Consider the following 27,052-nt stretch of genomic DNA (forward strand, 5'->3'; position numbering starts at 1 on the left):
TCACTGGAGCTTGGACTGCCGTAACAAGGTGTCACAGCCTGGGTGGCCTAAACCACAGACATTTGTGTTCTCACGGTCCTGGAAGCTGGAAGTCCAAGGTTAAAGTGCCTTAGGGTTGTAGATGGCTGTCTTCTCATTTTATCCCTTCACATAGCCTTTCTTCTGTGCTGTGGGGTGAGGAGAGGGAGAGAGAAAAGCAGAGAGAGAGAGAGACAGGGAGAGAGAAGAGAGAGAGCATGCGTGCATCTCACTCTGGTGCCTCTTCCTTTTTTACAGACACCAGTCCTGTTGGATTAGGACCACACCCTTAGGACCTTATTTAACCTTAATTACCTCCTCAAAGGCCTTATCTGCAAATATTGTCATGTCAGGAGTTGGGGCTTCACTATATGAATTCTGGAGGGACACAATTCAGTCCATATAATGAGGTTTATTTATATTTTTGCCCATCTTCTATAGCGATCTTCTTCCTAATTCTAATTTTATTTTATTTTTTATTTGTGTGTTCTTTTTTGACAGAGTCTCACTCTGTCAGCAAGGCTGGCGTGCAGTGGTGCGATCACAGCTCACTGCAACCTCCACCTCCCAGATTCAGGCAGTATCGTGCGTCAGCCTCCTGATTAGCTGGGATTACAGGGGCCCACCACCACGCCTAGCTTTTTTTTTTTTTTTTTTTTTTTTTGAGATGGAGTCTTGCACTGTTGCCCACTGGAGTGCAGGGGTGCGATCCTGGCTCACTGCAAGCTCCGCCTCCCGGGTTCAAGCAATGCTCCTGCCTCAGCCTCCCGAGTAGCTGGGACTACAGGCATGTGCCACCACACCTGGCTAATTTTTGTATTTTTAGTGGAGATGGGGTTTCACTATGTTGGCCAGGCTGGTCTTGAACTCCTGACCTTGTGATCCGCCTGCCTCGGCCTCCCAAAGTGCTGGATTACAGGCGTGAGCCACCGCGCCCAGCCAATTTTTGTATTTTTTTAGTAGAGGCAGGGTTTCTCCATGTTGGCCAGGCTGTTCTCAAACTCCTGGCCTGTCTTGGCCTCCCAAAGTGCTGGGATTACAGGTGTGAACCACGACACCCAGCCCCTAATTCTAATTTTTAAAAAATTTCTATATCATTTTGCTGACTTTTCTCCTTCCTACCGTTTATGATTCTTCCCATGTTTTTCTAATCAAGGCATGTTCTCCCACAGTTTCCAATTTTGTTTTCATTCTGTTGCGCATTTCTTTCATTTCCTCCATTTTTTCATTCAGCTCTGCCAACTCACGTCTCATCTTTTTTCTCAGTTTTCCCCCATCTAATTCCTGGGCTTTTCTGCCTCTGACCTAATCTTTGGTCAGTTTTTGTAAATGATGGTGAAATATTCAGTCACAACTTCCCACGGCTCTGTGGCAGTTATTTCTCTTTTGCTAAGTGTTATTTGCTCCCTTCCTCCTCTTGGGTTTCAGTACCTCCGAACACAGACCTGTGCTGCTTCCTTTTGGATTACTTCTCTTCAGATGGGGTGAGCTCTCTTGGATTAGAAGGAGGTTCGTGCGGGGTCAGTGCCACAGTGCAGGCTAGCAGAAATCTCACATACGAGTTTTTAGTCGTTGCTTCTCCCACCCAATAGATCTGGGTACTGCAGAGCTTTTCACGGGGCAAGGCTTCTCTTTTCCCACCCCACAGAGAGACTGCTTCCTGCAAATATGGCAGACCTGCAAATATGGTCTGTTTCTTAGAACCGAGGCAGGCCAGGCAAGCTCCGACTGCCACCTTGTGCCCGTGCTCCTGCTGCTGCAGCAAGTCATGCTGCTTTTGCACGCCAGGATGGGCTGCTGCCTTGGAGAATTGAACTTTGCCCTCTCTTTCTGGAATCTACAGCTGGGGCCACCTTTTCAACTTCCTCCTGTGTCTCCTAGCATTTGTTTCTGTTTCTTATCCTCCTATTGCTTGCAGGTGATTTCTGAGAAGATGCAACTCTTGCTATCGTCATCAAGCTTGAGAAGCACTTTCTCTTTTAACCACTCAGCCACGCCACCTTCCTAAATAGTTGCCGAGTTTCTTTTTCATTATGAGAGGTTCAGTGGTGAGACCGGAGCTCCTGTTCTTGTCAGCTTACTGTCCCAGACAAGACAAAGACATGGAGAGAAGCTGTACAGGCGCTTGGTACCTGCTCAGTGAGCAGGGCAGGTGACACACGATCAAAGGAAACAGGGGCTAGGAGAGAGAGGGAGAAAGAGAGATTGGAGAGGAATGGGAAGAGGGGAGGAGAAGAAAGGAGAGACAAGCTCCAGCCACCTTGGGAACTCTGGGCTGGAAGGCAAAGCCCTACAGAGAGGTAAGTATCCAGCAGGGAGGGGAAGAGAGAGCGGGGATCACACCACTGTCTTCTGTCTGCCCTCCAGGGTGACCACGTGTGGCTGGAGCCTCCCTCCACCCACAAGACTGGAGTGGCCATTGGAGGCATCATCAAAGAGACAAAGCCAGGCAAGATCTTGGTTGAAGATGACGAGGGCAAGGTCAGTGTTCTGGGGCTTTCCTCTGGGCCCCGGCCTGCCCCCACATCCAGGGCCCCAGAGCCCTCCCCACCCTGTGGAGCCTCTCCCTAACACCAGGGGCTCCAAGGCCAAGTGGGGACCTGGGTGGCAGGACAGATCACGGTGGAGTCCTGCCATGGTGAACACGGCTTCTGTGTCCTGGGGAACGTTTCAAGAGTTGCAGTCCAGGGAAATGAAGAGAATTAGGGGACCAGGAAGTGGAGAAGTGGGAAAGGGGCTCTGGAAGGACCAGAGGGGCAGAAAGCCGGTTTGCAAAATGAAACTGGCAAGGGGGAAAGGTGGGTGAGGAAGGTGTGTGGAGGGGCAGGAAGCGGCAAAACGCACAAGTGAGAGGCCAGCAACCTGGAGTGCCCAGGGGTGACCAGCTCGTCCACAAGAGGGGTCAGGACCAGCTAGGTGGTGAGCGGGGAAGGGCTTACCATGGAGTGTCCAGCTGGTCACTTAGCTCCTCAGATTGTCCTCTCTGCTCAGCTGGGTGCTGCAGCCTTAGCCTCCAAAGAAAAGTTTCTAGGCTGTGACCTGTGAGATCCGGATGATGGAAGTCAGTAAAATAATAACAATATCTTCTATTTGTGTAACACTGTAGTTTTTAAAAAAAAAAAAAAAAAAAAACTTTCACTTGCACACTCTTATTCTAACAACCTGCAAGGCTCCCAGCTGCAACCTGACCCTAAATCTAACTTCTGGCTACAAGCTCCTTTGTCCCTGGTCTGAAATTCAGCCCTAGCTCCAGCTACACCTTAACCCTGGGCCCTAGACCCATGCTGATCCAGTCATAGATGGACCTGATTCTGCCACAGGAGTCCCTTGAGCCTTGTCATAGACTGACCCTGGCCGGAGGCTGGCCACCGCCCCAGGTCAGCTGATCTGTGACCCCGAAGGCCACTTTGCTGCTGAGAACTTGGAGGGGAGGGTGTGGCAGGCTGGCCACGGGGATGGAGGCCACGCCTCAGGGGAGTCTGCACCCGTTGTTCCAGGAACACTGGATCCGAGCAGAGGACTTTGGTGTCCTTAGCCCCATGCACCCCAACTCAGTCCAGGGCGTGGACGACATGATCCGCTTGGGCGACCTGAACGAGGCGGGCATGGTGCACAACCTCCTGATCCGCTACCAGCAGCACAAGATCTACGTGAGTCTCCCCAGCCCTGTGTCCACAGGGGAGCCCCTCACAGGTGCCGACCTCCTGGACAGGGAGAAGAAAATGATGCACGGGGGCACTGCCCCCCCATGCCCTCACTGGGGGAGGTGGGCGAGGTGCCTAACTTTTCCCAATCTCTGCTGCCCAGTCCCAAACGGGGCGATCCCACCCTGGAGGGGAGGAAGCCGCTGCATAGAGTGACAGCACAGTGCCTGGCACAGTCCGTGCTCAGTGAGGGCTGCAGATGGCCATCAGGTGGCCATTGTCCTCTGCCCTCTCCATCCCAAGCATGTTGTAGAGACAGGGTCACCAGACAGAGAGCTCCTGGCCTCCCAAGAGTGAGTCCCATGACAGCCAGGATCCCAAGATCCTGATTCACCAGACGAGGGGGCCATGGGGGTGGATGTGGGCCCTCCCCGCAAACCTGGCCTGGATGGAGGTTCACCCCAGCCTGAAGCTCTCATCCTGGTTCCAATGCAGATTTTTCCAGGGGAGGTGGTATTTCCAAACCGACACCAGCTCGGCCTAAGTATGTGTGGCCTGCAGAAGCCACTGCCTGCCGGGGCCTCTCTGGTTGGAGGGTGGCTGGCTTGGTTCTGACCGGCCCTTCTGGGCTGTTCAGAGGAAGGTAGCTTGTGCTTCCAAAGGGCTTGTGCCTGCACTCCTCATCTGGTGGCACAGCCTGAAGCCAGAGGGCACGTCCTCTCCTTTCCTAAAGTGAAAACCAGGGTGCCATGGTCGTGTGGCGTATTGTGCAGACTCTGCCTGCCCCACCCACTGAGGGGCAGTGGGGCCGGGTGGGGGCTCCAGATGGGCAGCTGATCCAGGGCGGAGGTCCCAGGAGCACACAGAATTTGTGGTTGGGGTCCGTGAGGGTCACTTGTTGACCAGCCTATATGAAAGCCCTTGCGGGATGCACGTGAAAACCCATTTCATACTTAGTCCATTTTTATCGAGCCCCTTCTAAGTACCAGGCAAGGTACAGTGAACATTTGATCTTCCTGGAAATATGTCCCCCGGGAGCTCACCTTCCTGGTGGACATCTCGTCTTCCCATAGGAAGGACCTGCACAGCCGAATGTCTTATCTCCCTGGCCCAGAATCAGACTCTACTTCCCCACCAAAGTCAGCAGCCCTGATAACTCCCTGGGGGCAGGGCCAAGGCTGAGTATCTCTGCCAGGGGCAGAGGGCACTGACCACCTGCTCCCTTCCCAGACGTACACAGGCTCCATCCTGGTGGCCGTGAACCCGTTCCAGGTGCTGCCGCTCTACACCCTGGAGCAGGTACAGCTCTACTACAGCCGCCACATGGGCGAGCTGCCGCCGCACGTCTTTGCCATCGCCAACAACTGCTACTTCAACATGAAGAGGAACAAGAGGGACCAGTGCTGCATCATCAGGTGAGGCAGAGGGGTCAGGCACCGCCTCCAGGCATCTCCCTGAACTGCTCCCCACAGCACGCCTGCCAAGTTGGGCAAGGCAGGAGCTCTCCCTACTCCATGGCACACACCCTTCTCCACAGCACACAATGGCCCCAGCTACCCTGCACCCCGAGCAGTTCCTCCAAAGCTTCCTTCCTTCAGAACCTAGGCTTTCATCGTGTCACCAGGGACTGGACTGCCCAGCCTCTAATAACGGTTTACTGAGTCAAGGAAGGAAGTTGGGCTGGGTTCCTTTAGAAATGGGCCTCAGGGGTCGGGCATGGTAGCTCATGCCTATAATCCCAGTGACTTGGGAGGTCAAAGCAGGAGGATTCCTTGAGGCTGGGAATTTGAGACCAGCCTGGACAATGTAGCGAGACCCTATCTCTGTAAAAATAAAAAAAGAAAAAGGTACGGGACCCAGGTTAGGCACTTGAAGATGCAGGAGTTCAACAGCTGAGGACCCACGCAAAAAAAATCTCAAGGCAGGCCCCAGGTGAGGACAGAGGAGCAGCAGCTCCAGGGGGCAGCTCTCAGGTCACCAGGGGACCAGAAGGAAAGTGTCCCCTCCAGTCCAGGTCCTGGCTGCTTCAGAGACTCCCTGCCTGGCCTGGCCTCTCTACCAGTGACCACAGACCCTCCTGGTGTCGGGAGGAGGAGTGTTCAAGGGAACAGGAGGTGGAGTGGGAATTTGGCTCCCAGGCACCTTGCTTGGTGCTCCAGTAGAGTCACTCATTCATTCCTTCCTTCATTCAATCATTTGAGCTTTTGTCATGCCCCAACTGTGTGCCACCCACTGTCCCAACATGGGGAGGTGGCAGCTAACAAAAGGGACCAGAATCCCTTCTTCAGGGAGCTTACATTCTAGAAGCAGAGACAGACAGGCAACAAATAAGTGCATTTTTATGCAGGTCCTAACAGCTTTGAAGTAAAACACGGCAGGGGAGAGGAAAGGGTGATGTCAGCCTCTGCGTTAGGTAGGGGGCAGGCCAGGCACGGCCTCTCTGAGGCGGGATGCTGAACAGAGACCAGAATGAAGTCCTAAGGCACAGGTGATCACATTTCATGTCCTCAGCAACCCTCTGAAGGAGATGCTCTCATTCCCCTGATACGGCCCCATGTTACTGCTGGAGAGACCTACAGTCAGAGGGGCTGAGATCCTGTTCCAGCGGCACACAGCGCTGAAGTGGGGAATTCAAACCCAGGGCTCTGGAGAAGACAGCAGACAGGTGCCCTGGGAGAGAGCTGGAACTCCCAACCTGCCCCCGGAGGCAGGGCGAGAAGCCTCTCGGCAGAGCTGGGCCGCGGGCTGGCTGGCCGGGAGCTGACAGGGTGGCGCCCCCTGGAGGCTGGCAGGGCTGGCCGAGTGTGAGCAAGGAGAGGAAAGAGCTGCCTGAGGTTTGGTTCTTTGCAGTGAGCAGAACGTCACTTGTCACTTTGAGTCAAATTGCATTCTCCTCCTGCCCTTTCCTCCCCCAGGGCTGTGGGCAAGTCCCCTTAAGCCGCGTCTCTACAATGGCAGGTTATTTGATGAGCTTGTGTTTATAAACACGCCTGGCGCTTGACAGGCACTCAGGGGAGTCCACAGCTATCACTGGAGGTTTGTTGATCTCACTCTGCTTTGCTGGCATAGTAATTGTGGGTATTTTGATCATAACTTTGCAAAAAAGGTAATATTTTGACTGGGTGCGGTGGCTCACGCCTGTAATCCCGGCACTTTGGGAGGCCGAGGCAGGTGGATCACCTGAGGTCGGGAGTTCAAGACCAGCCTGGCCAACATGGTGAAACCCCATCTCTACTAAAAATATAAAAATTAGCTGGGCGTGGTGGCCAGCGCCTGTAATCTCAGCTACTTGGGAGGCTGAGGCAGGAGAATTGCTGGAACTGGAGGGGGCAGAGGTTGCAGTTAGCTGAGATGGTGCCATTGCACTCCAGCCCAGGCCAACAACAGCCAGACTCCGACTCAAATAAAGAAAAAAAAAAAAAGACAATATTTTCAGGCCAAGCATGGTGGCTTATGCCTGTAATCCTAGTACTTTGGGAGGCTGAAGCGGGCAGATCAGCTGAGGTCAGGAGTTTCAGACCAGCCTGGTAAAGATGGTGAAACCTTATCTCTACTAAAAATATAAAAATTACCTGGGTGTGGTGGCAGGCACCAGTAATCCTAGCTACTTGGGAGGCTAAGGCATGAGAATCACTTGAACCCAAGAGGTAGAGGTTGCAGTGAGCCTAAATCATGCCACTGCACTCCAGCCTGGGAGACAGAGTGAGACTCCATCTCAAAAAAAAAAAAAAAAAAAAAAAAAAAAAAGGTAATATTTTCAGATGAAGCAATATCTGGGATTTGCTTTAAAATAGTACAGGAGGGGAAACAAAATTGGCTAGGAGTTGAAGCTGGATAATGGGACTGTGGGAGTCTGCTATGCAAATTCTAAAGTGTAGGAATCCTCTGGGGATCCTGTGAAAATGCAGATTCTGATCAACAGAGCCTGTGTGACCTGGGCATCTGCATTCTGAGCCTGCTGCTGGCCTGTGGGCCACGCTTTCATTAGGAAGACATTGAGTCATCTCACTCAGCCTTCTGTATGTCCTGGGCACTGTGGTGCTGACCCTGCAATGAATCAGATCCGAGTGTGCCAAGGAGCTTGCAGCCGAGCAGAGAAGAAAAGACAAACACAATAGCGTGTACAACACAGGCAGCCTGAGACCCACAGGGGACTTCAGGGCTTCAATGCAGTGGGATATCTGCAGGGGAGAGGCCATCCTTGTCAGACTGGCTAGAGAAAGCAGGACTGGGGTTTGTAGGAGAGTTCAGAGGTGTTGAAAAAAATAGTTGTTGTGTGGTCTCATGTCCCTGCACACTCTTTTTGCAGTGGCGAGTCTGGGGCTGGCAAGACGGAGACCACCAAGCTCATCCTGCAGTTCATGGCCACCGTCAGTGGCCAGCATTCGTGGATTGAGCAGCAGGTCCTGGAAGCCAACCCTATCCTGGAGGGTAAGCATCGCTCTGGGACCTGCCCTTCTCCCCCAGCCCCACTAGAGCCTTCCTTCCAGGTGGGACCACAAACTTTCAGCAACTCCTCCAGACCCTTGGGACACAAAACACAAGGGTGGGGTGCATGGTAGGGATAGGGGGGCCAGGCGGCACAAAGGGGAAAGACTGAGGACTTAATAAACTTTCAATAGGTGTGTTTTCCACGGGATCGTAAGGAGTATTCTTTTTAAAAAGGGATCCAAGATCAAGTCAATTTGGGAAATGCTAGATGTGTGGGTTCGGTTGCTGGAACTGAACTGGAAAGCAGTTGCTGGGCCAGGGTGAGGACTGCAACAGGTTTATTGAGGGGTAAACCTGCAGAAGACAAGGTGGGAGGAAGCAGGAGTGGGCAGGATGAGTCTTCAAACTTGGATGCTGCTCAGACCCTTAGGAACGGGAAAAGGAGAGGAAGCAGCTTGGGTCGGGAGCGGCTCATGCTGTGATGCAGATCTAAGTCTCGGCCAACCCAGCAGGGGGCTCTGGAGCAAACTCCTCCTTAGAAGCCTCCTGCCTTCTCCCCGGTGACCCGGCCTCAGTCTTGTTAGGGCTGCCCGGAAGCCTATGGCCTCGGCCCCAAGGCTATCGGCTGCTGTCTCTCTCGTTTCTTTATAATTGAAGTTTGCTTTACATATAGTAAATATTCACCTTTTTCACGTACAGTTTCGTGAGTTTTGACAAACGCATACAGGCCTATGGCTCCCATCATCATCAGGAAGTAGAATGTTCCCATCACCCCCCAGATCTTCCCTCATGCCCCTTCATAGTCACCCCGTCTTCCGGACCCCTCCCCTGGCAACTGCGGATTTGTCTTTCCCCTGCCTCCCTTCACAGTTTTGTCTTTTCCAGAATGTCGTAGAAGTAAAATCACAGGGTTTGTAGCCTTTTGTGTCTGGTTACCTTGGCTATTTGGGATTCTTCCTTGTTGCTGCCTGCATCAGCGATTCATTCCTTTTTAATGCTGAGTAGAATTCCATTGTGTGGAGGTACCACAGCTTCTCCACCCGTTTAGGACATCTGGGTTGTTTATCGTTTTTAGCCACTAGGAGGAAAACCTCTATAAACATGCACATACAGGTTTTTGGGTGCACATAGGTCTTTCCCTTGGATAAATATGCAGGAGTGAAATTGTTGGCTCAAAAGGCAAGTGAGCCATTTTACTTTGTCAGAAACTTCCGAAATGTTTTCCAAAGTGGTTGCAGCATTTTGCTCTCTCACCAGCAGAGCAGGAACATTCTGGTTGTCCTGTGACCCCACCAGCACCTGGCACGGTGAAGGACATGGTCTGCCCTCTGACATGTGTGGAGCACGCTTGTAACTCCCATGGCCCTGACGACGAAGGATGTTAGCGTCTGTCCGCATGCTTACCTCCCCTCTGTATATCTGCTCGGGTGAAGTGTTGGTTCAAATCTTTTGCCTATTCTTTCATATTCTTTAATTGGTCTATTTCCTTACTAATGAGTTATTTTTGCTTGTTTTTTGTTTATTTGAGACGGAGTTTTGCTCTTGTTGCCCAGGCTGGAACACAATAGCATGATCTCGGCTCACTGCAACCTCCATCTGCCGGGTTCAAGCAATTCTCCTGCCTCAGCCTCCCGAGTAGCTGGAATTATAGGCATGCGCCACCACGCCCGGCTAATTTTGTATTTTTAGTAGAGACGGGGTTTCTCCATGTTAGTCAGGCTGGTCTTGAACTCCTGACCTCAGGTGATCTGCCCACCTCGGCCTCCCAAAGCGTTGGGATTACAGGCGTGAGCCACCGTGCCTGGCCACTAGTGAGTTTTAAGAGTTTTGTATGTGTTCTGGATACAAGTCCTTTCTAAGACAGGTGTTATATTGTGTCCGAGTTTGTGGCCTGTCTTTTCATTCTCTAGACAGTGTCTTTTGCAGGGCAGAAGTTTTAAATTTTTAAAGTTCAATTTGTCCTTTTTTTTCTCCTATGGGTCATGTTTTTTTGTGTTGTATCTAAGAAATCTTTGCCTAACCCAGAGATTTTCTCCTATGTTTTTCCTATGTGTTTTGTAGTTTTAGATCTTATATCTAGGTTGATGATCCAGTTTATGATTTACATTTGTGATCTGATATTTTTCTATGGTGCAAGGTACACAGCACAGAAAAAAAGACTTTTGGCTGGGCGTGATGGCTTACGCCAGTAATCCCAGAACTTTGGGAAGCTGAGGCAGTCAGATCGCTTGAGGTCAGGAGTTCAAGACAAGCCTGGCCAACATGGGGAAACCCCCTCTCTACTAAAAATACAAAAATTAGCTGAGCATGGTGGCGTGCACCTGTAATCCCAGCTACTCGGGAGGCTGCGGCAGGAGAATCGCTTGAACCCAGGAGGCAAAGTTTGCAGGGAGCTGAGATCGCACCACTGCACTCCAGCCTGGGCGACAGAGTGAGACTGTCTCAAAAGATAAAAGAAAAAAAGACTTTTCTGTTTTTCCTTCCTTCTTTCTTTCTCACCTTCTTTTCTCCTTCCTTCCTTTCTTTTTCTCTTTCTCTCTCTTCTTTTTTTTTTTTTTGGTTTTTCATGTAGATACTCTATTGTTCCAGTCTTATTTGTCAAAAAGACTATTTTTTCTCTATCGACTTACCTTTGCACCCCTGTCTAAAATCAATTGACCATCCGTGTAAGGGACTGTTCCTGGATTCTCTATTATCTTCAATTCCTCTCTCTGTCTATCTTTTCACCAGTGCTACAGTGTCTTGATTTCTGTAGCCTTATGGGAAGCAGTGCAAGCAGAGAGCATGTGCCCTCCAATTTTGTTCTTCTTTTTCAAACTTGGCTATTCTAGATCATTTACCTTTCCATATATAGTACATTTTAAGATCGGCCTGTCAGTTAGTACAAAAAAAGAAAAAAACTGCCTGCATCAGATTCTTTCTTGAAGAGACACCCAACCAATCACCCCCATGATGGCCACACTGGGCTCAATAAGCTAAATAGGTTTCATACCTGTGGCACTTCTCAGAGGCTCTGCCGTGCATTGAGATTCCTTGAGAAAGAGAGACAGGGTGCTGTGTTTCTTAAACCTACTTCCCCAAGGAACCGTCTTCCTCTGTTTCAGGGGACTACGCCGGATACTGGTATTCTGAAACTGCATCCTAACCATTAAAGGGCCATAAAATCAGTTCTAGAACAAATCAAATATCATAGAATAGAACACCCCAGCACATCACTCTTTGTAAGAACTAGTACTGAGTATTTTGTTCTAACTATGTGTGTGCAGGTGGACATGTGTATATACTAGGATGTAATGCAAAATATCTTTCTTACTGTGGATCGCATCAGAAGAGCTTGCAGAAACAGCTTTACAAAAACACTTTGGGACGTGCTGCCTCCTGATCTGACTGCCTCCGTGTGTCCTGGCCTTGACACGCTGTTGCCAGTCCCCATGCCAGCTTGGCCTCTCCATATCAGCCTCAGCCCTGCAGCCTGAGCCATCTTTCTAAGCTGCGAATCTGCTTCCACACTCTCCGAAGCTTACTGCTTCCCTTATCACAGCAGAATGATTGCCCAGCTTCTGAGACTAGCATTTAAGGCTCTGTGCCACCTGGCCCTACCTACTAACTAGTTCTGTCTACCTTTCACTGCTTTCCTCCTGTATCCCACACTCTGACAAGACTTCTGTGTCTGCAAGTGCACTTCATGCTTTCTGACCTCTGAGGTTTTCCCCGAGGTTTTTGTCTTCCTCTTAGCGGGCCCTTGGCTGCCATCACTGTCTGGCGCAGCTGTGCACATTCTTCAATTCGAGCTTGGCCACCTCCTCTGAGCAGCCCTCTTAGATGATCCCACTCATATTACATTTTCTCCTCTCTGCTCTCATCGTGGCCATCGCCTGCTTACCTTCAGCCTTTGGAAACGCCAAGACAATCCGCAACGACAACTCAAGCCGCTTTGGGAAGTACATTGACATCTATTTTAACCCCAGCGGGGTGATCGAGGGCGCACGCATCGAGCAGTTTCTCCTGGAGAAGTCCCGGGTCTGCCGGCAGGTGAGGCCTCCACCCGCCCAGGTTGGGAGTTGAGGGAATGGGGGAGGTTTCCAAGAGGGGCCCCCTTTCAGCTCTCTCACCTCTCCTCCCCTGTTCCCCAGGGGCCCTCCCAGAACCCACAGGCCTCACTGGATAATGAGGGCTCTTCCCCAGTATTCCAGGACAGCAAATGATAGAAATTTTTCCATTTTGAGCGGGGCTCAGTGGCACATGCCTCTAATCCCAGCACTTATGGTAGGCCAAGGCAGGTGGATTACTTGAGGCCAGGAGTTCGAGATCAGCCTGGCCAACGTGGCAAAACCCTGTCTCTACAAAAAAATACGAAAAAAAAAAATTAGGTAGGCAGTGGCACACACCTATAGTCAGTCCCAGCTACTTGGGAGGCTGAGCCATGAGAAGTGCTTGAGCCTAGGAGGTAAAAGTCACAGTGAGCTGAGATTGCACCACTGCACTCCCGCCGGGGCAACAGAGCGAGACTCTGTCTCAAAAAAAAAAAAAGAATTTTCTCCGTTTTGAATTTTCCATTCATATAAATTTCTTCTTTCTTTGGTGCCTACCATTCCTCATCTCTACTAGAATTAATTCTGAGACTAGGCTAGTTAGGTGGGCTGTATCTTCAGGTGTGTTAGGGGCCATGGCAGAAATACACAGATGACAGTATCCCAAATGCCACATGGCCAGGAAGTACAGAGGCACATGTCCTGTGTTGTCACATCAGGCCCTGTGCTCAGGGGGCCCCTTGCTTGGTTTCAGGCTCTGCTATTGCCACCTTGAAATTGTTACTAGCTTTTTAGCAAGAGGGCCTATGGTTCCCTTTTACACTGGGTGATCATGGAGCCAGTCCCGATGGTAGGGATCCCAACACGTGGCACCCACAACAGAAGAATTAATGCACCTGTGTGTGGGGGGGGGCGGTGCTCTCGTGTGATGGCATAACCCCTAACACATGCATGTGTGCAAATGAGCACACAGACACAGAAGGGGTTCAGAGGGGAGAACGCCACCAACAGAGGGGCTGTGGCTGTGTGAGAGGGACACATGCCTCGGCACTGTGGCAAGCTGAGAAAGAAGGTCACATTTAGTGACCTCCCCAACCTGGTGCTATACTTTTCCTGTTTTATCTCATTTGACCTTCACAACCATGAGAGGTAGGACTCTTTATCCCTGTTGTACAGATGAGAAAACTGAGTCCAGATAAGTTAGGTCCCTTGTCCAGGGCCACAGAGCCAGCACATGGCGGAGTCTCTCTGCCCTGTCCAGAATCTCCTACCTCTTGATACAGTGGTTGCTGAATTCATAGAACTTGTCACCCAAAATGGTACCCCAAAATGGGCAGGAAATTTCTAAGGCAGGTGAGAAACAAGCCCTGCCCAAGAAAAGAGGGAGATTTAAAAATTATGGCATATCTATGCTACAGAGGAGGAAGTCTGTCCGTGTTGATGTGAAGGATCACCAAGAGATATGTTTAGGTGAAAAAAAAGGAAGTTGCAGAACCATAAATATGTTTTGTGTACAAAAGAAAGAAAGAAAGAAAAGACAACTATTTATAGATATGCTATAAGTAAATGTTTTTTAAAAAATGTATAGGTTCTGGGGCGGGGAGGAGGGGATTTAAGGAAGGGGAAGGCAGGGTGGAAAGGAGCTCTCATCTTTTTGTTTTTTGAGACAGGGTCTCACTCTGTCACCCAGGTGGGAGTGCAGGGGTGCAATCTCAGCTCACCCCCGCCTCTGTCTCCTGGGCTCATGTGATCCTCCCACCTCAGCCTTTTGAGCAGCTGAGACTAGAGGTGTTCACCACCACGTCCAGCTAATTTTCTTATTTTTTGCAGAGATGAAGCCTCACTATATTGCCCAGGCTGCTCTCAAACTCCTGAGCTGAAGTAATCCTCCCGCCTCGGCCTCCCAAAACTGCTGGGATTACAGCCCAACTGAAACTCTCATCTTTTAACACTACTGTATATGCTTCAGATTGTTCGATTTTTATGAGAATGCATTTATAAATAGTGTTTCAAAAAATACGAAAGGCACCCTAGGCAACATGGCAAAACCCCATCCCTACAAAAAATACAAAACTTAGCTGGGCGTGGTGGTGTGTGCCTGTGATCTTAGCTACTTGGTAGGCTGAGGTGGGAGGATGGCTTGAATCCAGGACTTCGAGGCTGCAGTGAGCCGAGATTGCACCACTGCATTCTAGCTTGGGTAACAGGGCAAGACTTTCTCTCGGAAAAAGTTTTAAAAATGCCGAAGGCCTAGGGAGCCCTGTGGCTGTCAGATCTCTCGTGGGCCACTAAGTACCTGTGAAGAGAGCCCTGACTCTGTGTCATCACTCCTGGCCTGGGGACTTTGGACACAGCAGTGTCAGGGCTTCGAGGAGCAGTCAAGATGCAGGGAAATGCCTGACAGGAGTTCTCAGGGCAGGGATGAGACAGCTGCGGAGGCCCAGGATAGGGACAGCAACCAAGCCAGGCTGGCCCTGGGTCAGTGCCAGAGCTGCTCCTGGCTGAGAGACTTGGAGCGGAGGCCAGGGCTGGGCTGGACAGAGGCAGTCTGAGGCCCTGAGGCCTCAGGGGAATGGCCCACGGATCTGTCTGGAACGCCCTCTCTCCCTCCCAGGCCCCTGAGGAGCGGAACTACCACATCTTCTACTACATGCTCATGGGGATGAGTGCCGAAGACAAGCAGCTGCTGAGCCTGGGCACGCCCTCCGAGTACCACTACCTGACCATGGTGAGCCGCCCACCTGCCGCCTCCAGTAGCCAATGGAAGGGAGGAAAAAGAGCTGGTGCCACTTCACCCTCCGTGACAGCTGCAGAGAAGGCCCAATGCTGGCCAGGCCCCTGAGGCAGGGCTGGTTCCCTTTCCCTCTCCTCGCCAGCCCCTCTGTGCTGGGAATCACCTTGTCCGCGTGCCTCCCGCTTCCCATCACATGTACCCCATGCCCCAGGCTGGACCTCATCTTCCTTTGGTCCCCACTGGATGACAGGCTCCCGGTGCCCAGTGGGCCACACACAGGGAGTTGCCCACACGCCTCCTGTTCCTGATTTCACTCCAATGGTCTGTCCTTGCAGGCCCCCTAAACGCAAGCCCCGAGCCCCAGGAAAGCAAAGCCCTTTCTGTGCTCCCAGCTGCACCTGCCACCTAGGACAGGGCAGCACCACGGCCATCGCTCATTAGCTTAGGTGCCCTGGCTGTCAGGGGAACTGCACCTCCTGGTTTATTGACCATGGAGTAGACCCAGAGCATTCTGCCTCTGGGATCTCTCCCATGCAACCCTCTCCCCTGGATCCACTGCTCCAATGCCTTCACCAGCCACCAGCCCTTGCCTGGACTTCATGGGCCCCCCTTACCAGTCTCGACCTCTAATCTGTCATCCACCCTGCAGCCAAGGCACTCTTCCTGTAGGAAGGTTTGCCCTGTAGTGTCATGCTTTGGATGGCACTGCTGCAGTGACCCCTGTGACCTGTAGGGTAGAAGTCCAAACTCCTCGGCGTGGTTTCCAAGTCCCTCCAGGATCTGCCCCTCTGCCGACCTCTCCCTTCTCAACACCCACCCCAGCCTCCCCGCAGCCCTGTCCCTACCTCCCCACCTCGTGGCCTTGCTCCCATCATCCTCTACCTAAACTGTCCTCTGTCCTCAGAGACAGCGGGGCCAGCTTTGCACCTCCTCCAGGAAGCCTTTCTCCACCTCTTGATAGGGCTGGCCCCAGCCCCTGTGGTCTGGGCGCCTATACCAGGCAAATGGCCATGGCACGGTCCCTGGCTCCCTGCCTGCCCCCCTGGATGCCCAGCACAGGGCCTGGCCCATGGCGAGCCTTGGAAAGCATTTCTTAAAGGAACAAACCCACAGTGTGCCCCAGAGAGACAAGGCAGGCTCGAGTAGGGACGAACGACAAATAGAGGATCGGAGAAGAAGTGTGAGTTGGCCAAGGTCACACCGTGGCCAGATGCTGGCGCTGGCTGCAAGGCCCGATCATGCTGTGGCTACTGTGTCATGATTCTCCCTCTGAAAAGAATTGTATGTGGTTTCTGAGCATGGACCCTGCCCGGTCCACCCAGTGCCTGTGAAGGGCAGTGTCTCAGCCTTGCTGGCCCCAGGATGGAGGTGGTGGGGCAGGGGGTGGCCCCATTAGCTGAGGCTCCCTGTCCCGCAGGGGAACTGCACTTCCTGTGAGGGGCTCAACGACGCCAAGGACTATGCCCACATCCGCTCGGCCATGAAGATCCTCCATTTCTCTGACTCTGAGAGCTGGGACCTCAGCAAGCTGCTGGCTGCCATTCTCCACCTGGGGAACGTGGGGTTCATGGGTAATGCCGGGTCTGCCCCAACCACACCCTTGGGAAGGGAGGGGGCAGGGGACAGGAGCAAGAAGGCATCTCTAGGCGTTCTCACAGGAAGGGTCCTGTGGTCCCACCAAGGCCTGGAAAAATACATCTAAAAAATTCAGCTGTGATTTTGCAGGCCTCGTGAGGTGAAGGGGAAAATGTCAAAGCTTAAGGTTCTCCACAGGTGGAGACTGTGGCCAATCATCCCCCACTTTTAGCTGGGACCCCAAAGGGCTTCCCCCTTAAGGTTCAGGTAAGCCAGAGTAAACAAATCCATGCATGAACTTGCAAAACAGGTTGTGAGCTTGGGGCGGTCTGGGGATTACGGTGTCCTGACCCGTGAACACCCCCAAGCACCTAACGGAAGTTACTGACAGTCCTCGCTGAAAGAAAACACCAGCAAGTTAGATTACAAATGATTCCTGCAGGTAGGTTTTCAAACACAACATCCAGCATGAAGCCAGGAAGAGATAGGAACAAGGAAATGAAATACTATGAACAAGAACCGGCAGAAATAATAAACAGTAGAAATCGATCCACAAAGATTTCAAAGTTGGAATTATTAGACACAGACTAGAGAAGTTCTGCTTACTCTGCTCAAGAAAAGAAGCAGCCAAGCTTGAAAATTTAGACAGCGAATGGGAAACTTTGAAGACATTACAGATGTATAAACGAACCACATAGAAATTCCGTTCTAAAATAAAAAAATACGATAACCAAAATGAAGAACCCAATGGATGGTTTAAAGGACTCCGTGCCTGTCTAGGAGAGGAAATGTGTGAGCTGGACGGAAAGTCAGGAGAAACTGAGTACGGCATGGAGAGAGCAAAGGTGGGAAATGTCAGAGAGAAGGTGGAGACTGGGAGGACGCTGTGGGCAGAGGGAGCACACCTTTCGTCGGAGTCCTAAAGGAAAGGAGAGAAAAAGGGGCAGAGGCAATATTTGAAGAGATTAGGGCTGGTTCTAGAATTAAGGAGAGACCATTCACAAAGCAATGGGAAGGGAAAGACTTTTCCAGAATCTGTTCTGGAGCAATGGGGTGTCCGTATAGAAGACAAGAGCTTGGGCCACCATCTCACGCCGTGTGAGAACACTGGCTCCAGGCGAGCCACAGCTGGGCTGATCTGTCGTCTATCAGCCAGACTGCACACTTCAGCCGGGGAAAGGTGGGTGCTAACCAGAGGTGGGCACCGGAGCCTGGGACAGCATCAGAAACACGACACTGAGGAATTGAAGCAGGCACAAGAGAACGCAGACAGATCCACTAACATAACATTTGTTTGTTTGTTTGTTTTTGAGACAGGGTCTTGCTTTGTTGTCCAGGCTGGAGTGCAGTGGTGGGATCTCAGCTCACTGCAACCTCTGCCTCCCGGGTTCAAGCGATTCTCTCAACTCAGCCTCCTGAGTAGCTGGGATTTACAGGGGCCCGTCACCACAGCCTGGCTAATTTTTGCATTTTTAGTAGAGATGGGATTTCACCACATTGGTCAGGCTGGTCTCGAACTCCCGACCTCAGGTGATCCTCCTGCCTTGGCCTCCCAGAGTGCTGGGATTACAGGTGTGAGCCACCACAACTGGCCCACTAACATAACATTTAAAAGCAGGCACATTAAACGCTGTTTAGGGACTCTATGTAGGGAATAAAAAGATAAATAAAAAGCTAGGAAGTTTGAAGTTGGGAGGATGCTTAACTCCGGAGGAGAGGGACACAGTCTCAGCCTGCGAGGACCTCGGAGGGCTGTGGGTGCTGGCAGAGCCTAGACTTGGCTTTAGCGGTGGTTCCATGGTGCTGACTTTATTCTTTACAACACAGCTTTGTGTTTTATGCACTTCTTTATCTGTATATTTTATGTCACAATATTTTTTCAGTTTAAAAAAGAAATAAAGCAAAAACAAAGAGACCCAAAGGTCCCATCCCCCACCAGCCTGGCTCGTCCTAAGCTGGAAATGGTTGAAGAGGAGGAACCAGAAGCTGGGAGGCCAGTCAGGAGATGGTCGCAGTAGAGCGGGGCCTGGCTTACAGCTGGAGCTCCATTAGTGCTTTGCTTCCTGTGACTGAATGAGAGATGAAATGTTTGGGTTTCTACACCCAGCAGCAAGGATTGAGGGGCCTGATGGCCCATCTCTCCAGTGCCAGTGTCAGCCATGTTTCCCAAGTCAGACTTCTCTCTCCAAATAGGCCCACCTTTCTTCAAACTTCCCTTCGACCCAGGGCCCTGGTCCCGTCAAGAGGAAGTGGTCTGCCAGGTTCACCAACAGCTAAGGTGTCAATGACCCATGGTCTTGGGGACCATGACCCAGGACCCTGGGAGAGGCTGTGGCTCACGCCGGGGCAGCTGTTCTCTTGAGTGGATCTGGGGCTACCGTGGGCCCGGGTCTGTTGGGACCTGGCTTCCATTGCTCTAGGCTGCTTTCCCACTCAGGATTCCTGATTCTCTCTCTAGCTTCAGTCTTCGAGAACCTGGATGCCTCAGACGTGATGGAGACGCCTGCCTTTCCCACTGTGATGAAGTTACTGGAGGTAGGGCTGCTGTGTCCACAGCTTCCATTTTGGTGGGTGGCCCCAGAGGTCTGGGCAGACAGACCCCTGACACCTGATTCTCATAACCTTACCCAGGCCCCCACCCCTCTCCCAAAAACCCCTCCCTTCTATATGCCGCAGGTGCCTGAGGGTGGGCGCAGAGTGGGGCAGTGCCAAACAGAGCAGCGGAATGGCCAGTTTAGCTTTAACGAATGTTGCCTCCCTTTCCCCACATCCCCTCCTGCTTGTCGATGGCCCTGTCTCAGCGTCCTCGCCCTCCGCCCTGTCCAGTCCCTACACTCCCCACTCAGACCCCAACCTACCCATCAGACCAGCCCTGCCCTGGGCCCTCACCCCGCAGGGCTTCTCCCGGGGTTGCGCTATTCTGGGAGACTGGAATGTGAGTCTGGGGTCCATCCCTTTAGCCTTCCTGGTTGTTTCCCAGGCCAAATGCAGCCTCGGCCTAGAGGAAGGGCAGCAGGCCCTGAGTGAGGGGCTACCTCTGCAATGGCGACATGGCAGCACCCCATGTCACCCCCACTGACAGTTCTGGTGGAAAATGAATAGAATCAGGAGCAAGAAATAAATACATAAAGCAATCACATTAGGTACATTTCGCTATTAACATTCTTCTTTTGGTTCAAGGGCACTCAGAAACTCTGGGTTTTGTCAGCTCCAGTGGAGGGCTGGCCCAGCACACTCACTTGCTCCTTTAGACTCTCAGCCTTCAGGCGGGACTGATTTCAGCAGGGACATGCCTGAGGTCTGGCCTCAGAGTCCTCCCTCACCTTGGTTTTCCGAGGCCAGCCTGGGGGAGCCAGCCCCTTTCTCAGCCCCCGGGAGACCCACTAAGGGCTTGGCCCACCGAGCTGGAGAATCCTTCCCTAACAGCTCCCAGGGCCCTGGCCCTGGCCTCGGGCACCGCCCACCCTCAGGTGGGCATAGGTGCTTGATCATGAGAGGGAACAAGACTTGGCAGAAGCGGGTCAGAGTGCTGGGCCAGGGCCTGCTCCACGGGTGCGACACAGCCCCCACCTGCCTCCCCAGGTGCAGCACCAGGAGCTCCAGGACTGTCTGACCAAGCACACCATCCTCATCCGAGGGGAGCTCGTCACCAGGCCCCTGAACATCGTCCAGGCTGCTGACCGGAGGGACGCCTTTGTCAAGGTACAGAGCTGCGACAGCAGGGCTCACATGGCCATCTGTTGACCATGGCTCTGCTCCTTGCTGTGCCGGTGGAGGGCAGGACGGAGCAGAGGGCCCCACTCTGCCAGTCACCTGCCTGGTGACCACGGACTCCTCAGCCTCTTGGGCCGGGTTTCCTGCCTTTGAAGGAGGGATAACATCTGCAGTAGGTCCAAGCCATTTGGCCTCTCCAGGTGAACTTGGAGTTGACCTCCTCCTGAGCCTCCAAGCCCAGGATTCTCCCACCCCGTGTCTCTCCAGGGCATCTATGGGCACCTCTTCCTATGGATTGTCAAGAAGATCAATGCCGCCATCTTCACGCCACCAGCCCAGGACCCCAAAAATGTGCGGAGGGCCATCGGCCTCCTGGACATATTTGGCTTTGAAAATTTCGAGAACAATAGGTATGAAGATCTCAGATCCCAGCCCCACTGCTTCCAGAAAACGGAAGATAAGCCAGTGCCTCTTTTTATTTTATTTTATTTTATTTTATTTTATTTTTTTGAGACGGAGTCTGGCTCTGTAGCCCAGGCTGGAGTGCAGTGGCCGGATCTGCAAGCTCTGCCTCCCGGGTTCACGCCATTCTCCTGCCTCAGCCTCCCGAGTAGCTGGGACTACAGGCGCCCGCCACCTCGCCCGGCTAGTTTTTTGTATTTTTTTTTTAGTAGAGACGGGGTTTCACCGTGTTAGCCAGGATGGTCTCGATCTCCTGACCTCGTGATCCGCCCGTCTCGGCCTCCCAAAGTGCTGGGATTACAGGCTTGAGCCACCGCGCCCGGCCGCCAGTTCCTCTCGAAGGGGGCAAGTTGGAGGGGAGCCATCACCCGGCACCCAGGCCTGGCAAGTCCCAACAGGTCTGCGTGCTCTGCCTGGGGTGGCTGCTGTGCCCTGCCATCTAGAGAAGGCCGTACAACTAAAAGCTGTCCCTGAGAGCCAGGCTGACGCCCGGCATGTGTCACCCCTCTTGGACCACCTGCTCTCCTCACGAGCCAGAGTGGATTACCACACGAGGTCGGGGTTGAAACAGAAATCAGTAACGTGGATTCATCTGCATCTGGCTGGCTTATCATCTTAGGCAGTGGGGGAAGCTAGATGCATTTGTGGACCATTCCTGACTTTTTAGTTTGTGGGGGAAGGCAAGGCAGGGCTCCTCTGACCTGGTGTCCCAGTGTCCTGGCACCCCAGACTGGAAGCTGGAGAGCTGTAACCAGGAGGCAGGTCAGAAGATAGCTGCCAGGTGCGACTGTGATGAAGGCTGGGGATCAGATAGACAAAGGTGGTGAGGGCACCAGGCGACAAAGCCAGGCCAGGCCAGGCCAGGTGATGCTCAGCGGTACTATCACCAGCAAGAGGAGTCCCATGAAGACTGGGATAAGCAGGCTGGCAACACTGGCTTTGCAATTTAGCTTACCTGAGCCAGCTCATTGAAAGGGCTTGATGGGACAGAGACCGGGCCACTGGCTCCAGGAAGCAGAGGCCTCTGGGCCCTGTGTGAGGAGCCGGGGGGCTAGCCTGACCTTGCAGGCCCCTGCCCAAGGCCTGTCTCCAAGTGAGGTCTGATCTGGGAGTGATTTAGAAGGCCTCCCTTGGACAGCCAGGATTGTCAAGACACAAGCCATTCCACATGCAAGCACGCTGGGATCTCAGCCCTCCCAGGGCCAGCCGGGGGTGCAGGGCAGGGGCCTGCTCACTGCAGTCAGGTGGGAGAGGCAGGGCTGGCAGAACTTAGCCCAGTGCCAGCTCAAGTGTGATTCGGATCACTGGCATCTGGCCCTGGGAGGGACAGGTGTTGAAGATAGCATGGGCCAGACTTTGGCAACTGACGGGAACTGGAGAGGAGGGACAGAGACGGAAACTCCTCGGTTTCTGACCTGAGCCGGGGGTGGTAGGTGGAGGGGCCATTTCCCAAGGCAGGGAATGCAGGAGGAAGTGCAGGTTGGAGGACCTGGGAACAGAGGCAGTAGGGCGTATGCCTGGTTGATGCAGGGAGGCCCGGCAGTCAATGCTGGGTCTCCAGAAGCTCATCTCCATAGCAAGGCTCATGGGTGGGGCTGCTAGTGTGCACTCAGACCACAAGAATTGTTTCAGTGTCAGGTGGGGAGGCCTGGCAGAGGACCCAGCAGGCGGCTGTGAGAAGCTGAAGGCGAGGACTTGATGATATGCTGAGCCTCCTCGTTTCTCTTTTTGCCGTGGGGTGGAAAAAGTGATGGAGGCAGTCAGAGGAGAGAGGGTGTGCAGGAATGAATGTGCATCCGTGTGTACACGAGATGTGCATCTGTGGGCATATCTGTACGGGGCTGTGTGCAGATGGCTGTTGATCCTATGGCTCCAGCCTGCTGCAGCGGGGACTCAGCTGGCCCTGCTCCACCCCTGGGCAGTGACCTTGCCTTCACAGCTTCGAGCAACTCTGCATCAACTTCGCCAACGAGCACCTGCAGCAGTTCTTTGTGCAGCACGTGTTCGCCATGGAGCAGGAGGAGTACCGCTCGGAGAACATCTCCTGGGACTATATCCACTACACCGACAATCGGCCCACCCTGGACCTGCTGGCCCTCAAGCCCATGAGCGTCATCTCCCTCCTGGACGAGGAGAGCCGCTTCCCACAGGTGTGTGTTCTGCCGACCTTCTGGTGGAGGCTCTGCTGTGGGTCTCCTCTTGGAGGCCGGGAAACTGCACTCGGGTGGGCCGCGTGTTCTGAGAGTCACTGAAACCTCTGCCAGGAATAAGCAAAAGAGCCCCAGCCGAACCAGACAGACCCTCCTCTCCAAGGCCCACTTCTCTGACGGCTGGGGTCCTCAGACAATAGTTCAGAGAGTGGAGCAGAAGAGCTGGTCGTGGAGGGTGGCAGACCCAGCACTGCTCCCAGCTCAGCCCTCACTCCCTGCAACGAATCACTGACCCCTGGGCATTAGCTTCCCGTCTATACAGAGGCCCTCAATCATTCTGAGCCCAGATTGCTTTGCCTCCATGAGGAAGCCCTGGAGCCTGACCTCCCCATGGCTGGACTCTGGGACCTCAGCCCATAGGCTGTCTGCATTCTTCCAGGGGACAGATCTCACCATGCTGCAAAAACTGAACAGTGTCCACGCCAACAACAAGGCCTTCCTACAGCCCAAGAACATCCACGATGCAAGATTTGGCATTGCCCATTTTGCCGGCGAGGTGTACTACCAAGCAGAAGGTGGGTGCAGCTCCTCTCATGCCCCCTCCAAATCTGGACTGGGTTCCAGGGAGACCGTGGAAAGCAGGCTCAGAGGATGAGGCTATTTTGCAGCTCTAGCAGTGGTGCAGAGGGATGAGCAGTATGGCTTCTACTGGAGAAAGAAAATGGAATGGACCAGGCATGTTTTGCTTTGTTTTTGGTAATAACTCTATTGAGATAGAATTCACACACCATGTTATTTACCTATTTTAAAGTGTACAACTTGACTGTAGTATATCCAGAGTATACTAATGATTGCCCCCATTTTAGAACTTTTTCGCCACCCCTAAAAGAAACCCCTCATGAGCAGTCACTCCCATTTCCCCCCAATCCTGGGCAACAACTATTTTCTGTCTCTATGGATTTGCCTATTCTGACTTTTTGCATAAATGGAACCATACAATACGTGGTCTTTTGTGGCTGGTTTCTTTCACTTAGCATCATGTTTTTTTTTTTTTTTTTTTTTTTTTTTCTGAGATGGAGTCTCGCTCTGTGGCCCGGGCTGGAGTGCGGTGGCGCGATCTCTGCTCACTGCAAGCTCCGCCTCCCGGGTTCACGCCATTCTCCTGCCTCAGCCTCCCGAGTAGCTGGGACTACAGGCACCCGCCACCTCGCCCGGCTAGTTTTTTGTATTTTTTTTAGTAGAGACGGGGTTTCACCATGTTAGCCAGGATGATCTCGATCTCCTGACCTCGTGATCCGCCCACCTCGGCCTCCCAAAGTGCTGGGATTACAGGCGTGAGCCACCACGCCCGGCCAGCATCATGTTTTCAACGTTCATCTATGTTGTAGCACATGTCAATGCTCCATGTCTCTTCATTGCAGAAAAACATTCCATTATCTGGAATGTTTGTTTATCTCGTCATCAGTGGATGGACATTTGGGTTTTTTCCACTTTTTGCCTATTATGAATAACACAGCTACGAACACCCATGTACAAGTGTTTGTGCGGGCATATGTTTTCATTTCCCCTGGGTATCTACCTAGCAGCAGAATTGCTGTGTCATATAATAACTCTATGTTTAACTGTTCGAGGAACCGCCAAACTGTTTTCCAAAGCGGCTGTACCATTTTACATTCCCACTAGCATCGTATGAGGGCTCTAGTTCCTCCGCATCCTCGCCTACACATGTGATTGTCTGTCTTTTTTATTATAGCTACCCTAGTGGGTTTGAAGTCTCAATGTAATTTGCATCTGCATCCCCCGATGGCTAAGGATGTCGATCGCCGTTTCATATGCTTGTTGGCCATTTGCACGTCTTCTTTGGAGGGATGTCTATTTAAACGCTCTGCCCGTGTTTTCATTGGGTTGTCTTTTTATTGTTGAGTTGTAAGAGTTCTTTATTATTCTGGATACAAGTACCTAATATGTGGTTGGTAAATTATTTTCTCATTCTGTGGATTGTCTTTTCATCTGCTTGATGGTGTCCTGTGAGACCCAAAAAGCTTTCATTTTGAAGAAATCCAACTTATCTATTTTCCTTTCTTTGCTTGTGTCATATCTAAGAGTCCAGGGTCAAATATAAGGTCATGAAGATTTATCTCTATGTTTTCTTCTAAGTTTTTTAGTGTTAGTTTTTACATTAGGTCTTTGACCCATTTTAATTTTTGGGATATGTTGAGAGACGGTCAGTAATGGTCTTGATTGAAGAAGTGAAGGCCTGGGGTGGTCACCCTATGGGTGTGCTAGGAAAAACGAGGAAGGTGACCATGGGCTGCTGTGGTCAGGGGCGGCCAGAGGGTCACTCTCTGCACCTCATGTGGAGAAGTGAAGAGGTGTTCTGGTCTATTTAAACTGGAGACAGGAATCCAGGGATGATTCTTTTGAGTAGAGGGTGGTCATTTACTCAGAACAGGCTAGGCATTGGGAGGCCAGGGGAGAAAGGGAAAGGTGCCGTGGCTCCTTCATAGTTCCTGCCAGATCCTGGCTTTGGGTTCCTGGAAAACGAAGAGGCTGGAGCCAATCAGACCTGCAGGGTCCTGGGACACAAAGAAGATACCGAGCCCATCCTCCATGGGGCAATTCAAGGCTGAGTTTTATTTTTTGAAGTGATAGGAAACTTACATAATGCTAAGATTAAGGTCGATTCTTTCTAGATTTTCTGGTTGCAGAATTCTAGAAATATTTTCTTTTTTCTTTTTTTTTTTTTTTTTTTGAGACGGAGTCTCGCTCTGTCGCCCAGGCTGGAGTGCAGTGGCCGGATCTCAGCTCACTGCAAGCTCCGCCTCCCGGGTTTACGCCATTCTCCTGCCTCAGCCTCCCGAGTAGCTGGGACTACAGGCGCCCGCCACCTCGCCCGGCTAGTTTTTTTTGTATTTTTAGTAGAGATGGGGTTTCACCGTGTTAGCCAGGAGGGTCTCGATCTCCTGACCTCGTGATCCGCCCGTCTCGGCCTCCCAAAGTGCTGGGATTACAGGCTTGAGCCACCGCGCCCGGCCAGAATTCTAGAAATATTAATTAAAGCTAAGCCTTCTTTTTATTTTGGATACCCTGTTGTGCTAATAACCTTGGCTTCACTTACTCTGCCTATTGGAATACTGAACCCAGGAGTGTCTCAACCCTCCCCACCCCGAAAACATCCAGGGAGCTCAGCCCCCTGCCCCTGGTGGGGAACTCTGCCTGAGCCTCAGGAGCGCAGGGTGTCACTGAGTGTCTACCCCCCGCCCAGCACCCAGTGCAGTCCCCCTGGTGCTGCTCCCCTCACAGACACCTGCAGGAAGAGGTGGCAAACAGGCTCCCTTCCCTCTCCCACCCTTGACTCTGCCTCTCCAGATCCACAGCAGGCTGTGCAGGTGTGCACAGGGCATACCACTAAAAACTGGGCTGACTTAAGGGGAGCGAAGTGAAAGAGGAAAGTCAGGGTCGTGCCCTTGGGAGTTGGTCCTTAGAGACCAAGCAGCGCAGCCCCTGGCCTCAATGGAGCCTGGCTTTGAGGAGCAGCTCATCTTCTCAGTGTGGTTCTGTCCCTACTGCAGGACTAAGCCATTCTTAATTATGGCTGAAGGGGAGATGTGGGATCTTCTCACCCCCTGGAGCCATGCCTGTATTAGTCACTAGGGCAAGAGTAACAAACACCACAGATTGAGTGGCTTAAACAACAGCAATTACCGTCTCTGAGTTCTAGAGGCTGGAAGTCCAAGATCAAGGTGTTGGCAGGTTTAATCCCTTATGAGGCATCTCTCGTTTGTATGCAGATGGCCATCTTCTCCTTGTGTCCTCATATGGCCTCCCTTCCCTCTGTTTGTGTCTGTGTCCTCATCTCCCCTTCTTTTCTTTTCTTTTTTTTTTTTTTTTTTTGAGATGGAGTCTCACTGTGTCACCCAAGCTGGAGTGCAATAGTATGATCTCAGCTCACTGCAACCTCTGCCTCCCAGGTTCAAGTGATTCTCCTGCCCCAGGCTCCTGAGTAGCTGAGATTATAGGCATGCACCACCATGCCTGGCTAATTTTTGTATTTTTAGTAGAGACAGCATTTCACCATGTTGGTCAGGCTGGTCTCAAACTCCTGACCTCATGATCCACCTGCCTTAGCCTCCCAAAGTGCTGGGATTACTGTGAGCCACCGCACCCGGCCTCATCTCCCTTCTTATAATGACACTAGTCATACCGGATTAGGGCCCATCCTAATGACCTCATTTTACTTTAATCCCCTCTTTAAAGGCCCTATGTCCACACACAGTCATGTTCTGATGTATA

General features: G+C 52.1%; 1 protein-coding gene across 1 annotated transcript in view; it reads left to right on the forward strand.

Annotated features, from left to right (window-relative positions):
* The window catches only part of MYO7B (myosin VIIB), a 101,076-nt gene that overhangs the window by 24,198 nt on the left and 49,826 nt on the right, over nt 1–27,052 (forward strand). Inside the window, exons 3-14 of the mRNA XM_050752579.1 lie at nt 2,386–2,499; nt 3,516–3,668; nt 4,893–5,077; nt 7,972–8,093; nt 11,983–12,125; nt 14,739–14,852; nt 16,276–16,429; nt 18,892–18,968; nt 20,016–20,135; nt 20,415–20,557; nt 22,549–22,759; nt 23,199–23,334. Coding sequence (XP_050608536.1) covers nt 2,386–2,499; nt 3,516–3,668; nt 4,893–5,077; nt 7,972–8,093; nt 11,983–12,125; nt 14,739–14,852; nt 16,276–16,429; nt 18,892–18,968; nt 20,016–20,135; nt 20,415–20,557; nt 22,549–22,759; nt 23,199–23,334 — 1,672 coding nt within the window. The remainder of the gene's footprint in view (nt 1–2,385; nt 2,500–3,515; nt 3,669–4,892; nt 5,078–7,971; nt 8,094–11,982; nt 12,126–14,738; nt 14,853–16,275; nt 16,430–18,891; nt 18,969–20,015; nt 20,136–20,414; nt 20,558–22,548; nt 22,760–23,198; nt 23,335–27,052) is intronic.

The sequence above is a fragment of the Macaca thibetana genome, chromosome 12 (assembly GCF_024542745.1).
Source record: "Macaca thibetana thibetana isolate TM-01 chromosome 12, ASM2454274v1, whole genome shotgun sequence".
In the NCBI taxonomy this organism is placed as follows: domain Eukaryota; kingdom Metazoa; phylum Chordata; class Mammalia; order Primates; family Cercopithecidae; genus Macaca; species Macaca thibetana.